This window comes from Chenopodium album, chromosome 16 (assembly GCF_948465745.1).
Source record: "Chenopodium album chromosome 16, dcCheAlbu1.1, whole genome shotgun sequence".
Classification (NCBI taxonomy): Eukaryota; Viridiplantae; Streptophyta; class Magnoliopsida; order Caryophyllales; family Amaranthaceae; genus Chenopodium; species Chenopodium album.
Genome location: NC_137849.1, coordinates 8963715 through 8966868, shown reverse-complemented (window position 1 = coordinate 8966868; position 3154 = coordinate 8963715). Strand labels below are relative to the sequence as shown.

The following is a 3154-nucleotide window of genomic DNA, read 5'->3' as shown; positions in this document are numbered from 1 at the left end:
AATTATCATATTTAATAAGTAAAAAGAAAAAAACCGTTCAAAAAAAAATAAAAAATAAAGGCATAGCTAGCTAGAGAGAAATTAGACATCTTCAAGCATTTTACGGATATTGTTCATGATTCCCGTTTTAAAAAGGGAAATTTTGCAAACAACTACCATTTAAATGACCACTTTTGAGAACAACTATCATTTAAAATTTTCTTTTGAAAAAACTACCACAAAAACACAAAAAGTTAGAGTAGCACTACCACATGTATTCTTTCCGGCAAGAATCTCCGTTTTGGGGGCATATTTTATAAAATTTCCCTTAAAAAACCCATAACAAATGACTGCATTAACCCTCCCTTAATTTGATTATACACTTCAATTGCCCTAAAACCCCCAATTTAGTAAAGCCCTAAATTTAATTTTTTTTTACCATAAACCCTAATTTTAAGATTTAATTGAGAAATTAAATAAACTATAATGCAAAATTAATGATGATTGACCTATAATTGTGTTCTACTATCGAAGTCTCTTGTTTTCTATACCACAATTGATTGAAATTTTATAAACTAAGATATCTCAACCGGAAATTCTTGCCGGAAAATTAAACGTGGTGGTGCTACTCAAAGTTTTTGTGACTTTGCGGTAGTTTTTTAAGAGAAAATTTTAAATGGTAGTTATTCTCAAAATGGGTCATTTAAATGGTAGTTGTTCGCAAAATTTTAAAAAGTATTCAAATTACTCTAGGACAGTAGGACAAAACACATTAAATTTAAAATATGTAACAGTTATTCGAATGAATACTGTAACACAATAAAATTATACTTGTATAATGTTGAACAATAATAAATTTGCCTGCCAAATTAAGCAGTAAATTGTATATTAATCTATTTTCTACAGTTAGTGATCTCAAATAAATTAACTGAAGATTAAAAGATTAAGTATTTTTCCTATAACATATGGAAAATACACTTACAATGACCTACATTTTACCACTTTCTAGTAATTTAAATTACACATAAGACTAGTTTTTAATTTTAATACTTAGTTTTTTTTTTCCCTTCCCAATAATTTATGCCAAATCATCTCTAATTGTTCAATAATCCCATAAACAATCATGGTCAAATGGACCAATTTGATTATTATTAACAATATCATGATTTGAAATACCAGATGAAGACATATCAATGCCAGATAATTCTTCTTTAGTAGGGTTGGATTCTTTGCCTTCGAGTAGAAGCTTCATCATCGGTTGATCTTGTGTAAACAATGAATCAACAAATTGAAAGTCGGGTATTTCTGGCTCTAATAACATGTTAGAAAGCGAGGTTCTAGAGTAGGTTCGAAATAGAGGGGAGCAAGGGATGTTGTTGCCAATGCCAAACATGTTGTTATTAGTAGTAGTTTCCTCTTGCTTTGTTGGTTTGATGAATTGCTGATTCTCAACCATAGATGGGTAGGAGAAGCAGGTCACGTGAGACGGGTTGGCATCCACGGCCTTTGTCGTCTCACCATTGTTGTAAGGTGATGAGTCCATTAAAGGTGGCAGGAAATTTGGCTGTAACTCCTCTAGGCTCACCACCTCCAAGTAATCCGGCTTCTTTGCACCCGAACTCTTCTTGAATACGCGGGAGATCACCCAGTCATTCTGTCCATTCAAACAAAACACCATAACAAAAAAAAGTTAGTTTTACTCAATTAACATGTAAAGGTTGAAAAATATCGACTGTAAAAAAGTTACAAACTTGTTACTCATTCAAGTACCCATATCAAATACTCCACAACAGACTTGAATTTTTTTTTTTTGGATTCAAAATCATGAAAAACAGGGGAAATTAGAGGAATGCTTTTTTGTTTCTTGATTACCTTAGCATTTTTAGGGAGATTGTACTTGGACAATTTTCCTTCTAATCGATATTCATGCATGACCCAATTGGTTTTTTCACCCTTAGGAGCTCTTCCAGTGTAGAAAACCAGGGTTTTCTTCATACCAACAAGAACTTTCGCCTTAAAGATCTCCTTATCTTTTCCGGTGGCCTTCCAATAACCGGCCTCGGTTGCTCGGTTTGTTCTTAGTCCAGTTGGGTATTTTCGATCACGAACAACAAAGAAGTACCATTCTTTCTCCCCCATTTTTGCATGACCTGATTTATCAAACCAAAACCCATTTTGAATTAATATAACATTTTTTTTCTTTAACACCAAAACAAGCATTTATATCATAAATGGTAACAAAAAAAAAAATAAAGAAATCTTAAGAGATTGTCCTTGAATACTCACTTGGTAAATCCCATGGTTCAATCTTGTTCAAATCTGCTTCTCCGATCGCGATTGTGCTGAAGTTGCTGTCAAGGACTTTCTCTGATAAGTAATGGGTGATCAGCTCTTCGTCGGTAGGGTGAAAGCGAAAGCCGGGTGGTAGTTCCATGTTCTCATCTTCTATAGTAATTGTTGAATAATTATCCATCTCCATTTCGCTAAACAAGGTTGCAAAAACGCTCTAAAAACAATTAAATTAAAAACCCACAAAGATGTTTTAGTAATGTGTTTTCAATTAAAAAATGACATGAAATAAGCTTAAACAATGGAAAAAATAGTATAAACAAAAAACTATAGCAAGGTAAATTCAGGGGAAAACAGAGGAAATAATAAGAAAAGAGTTTAAGAAATTAAGGAGTAGAATAAAACCTTTGATATTTTTTTTTTTTTTGGTGATTTAGGAAATGGCAAAGGTGTTAAGAAAAGAGGTATGGTAGCACAACAAAACACCCTTAAATACAGGTTTTTTGAGAGGAAGAAAGAAAGAAACGTGAATTGTAACGCAACTCTCTCTTGGGTAGATTGTTTCAACCTTCTATCTCTATCCTCTACTTCAACTTTTCTTTCTTAATTTGACTAGAATCATTTCATCTCTTTTTATGGAGATTAGTAATTAATTTTGTAAGTATGATAATGAAGGTTAATAATCTGGTAGACGCGTATACAGAAAAAGGTCCGTGAAACCCTCATCGTCTGTATCTTAAATGACTTTGATAAGTAATTGTAGAGAGCGTAAAATGTACGCCTGAACTTGAGATTACAATCCGCGCATTTACCGCAAAAGTAATCACTTTATTACTTATAATAATGTAATAAAGTGAACTTTATCCAAGTTGGTGTAATAAATGAG

At 32.4% G+C, this 3154-nt stretch overlaps 1 protein-coding gene across 1 annotated transcript; it reads right to left on the bottom strand.

The window, feature by feature from the left end:
• Nucleotides 1-1002: 1002 nt before the first annotated feature.
• Nucleotides 1003-2843, bottom strand: LOC145584853 (NAC domain-containing protein 92-like). Its single transcript, XM_081641638.1, has 4 exons — nt 2674-2843; nt 2266-2485; nt 1852-2129; nt 1003-1633 (listed from the first exon to the last, which is right to left on the bottom strand). The coding sequence occupies exons 2-4, from the start codon at nt 2456-2458 to the stop codon at nt 1082-1084; spliced, it is 1023 nt and encodes a 340-aa protein (XP_081497764.1). The 5' UTR covers nt 2459-2485; nt 2674-2843; the 3' UTR covers nt 1003-1081.
• Between the last annotated feature and the right edge of the window lie 311 nt (nt 2844-3154).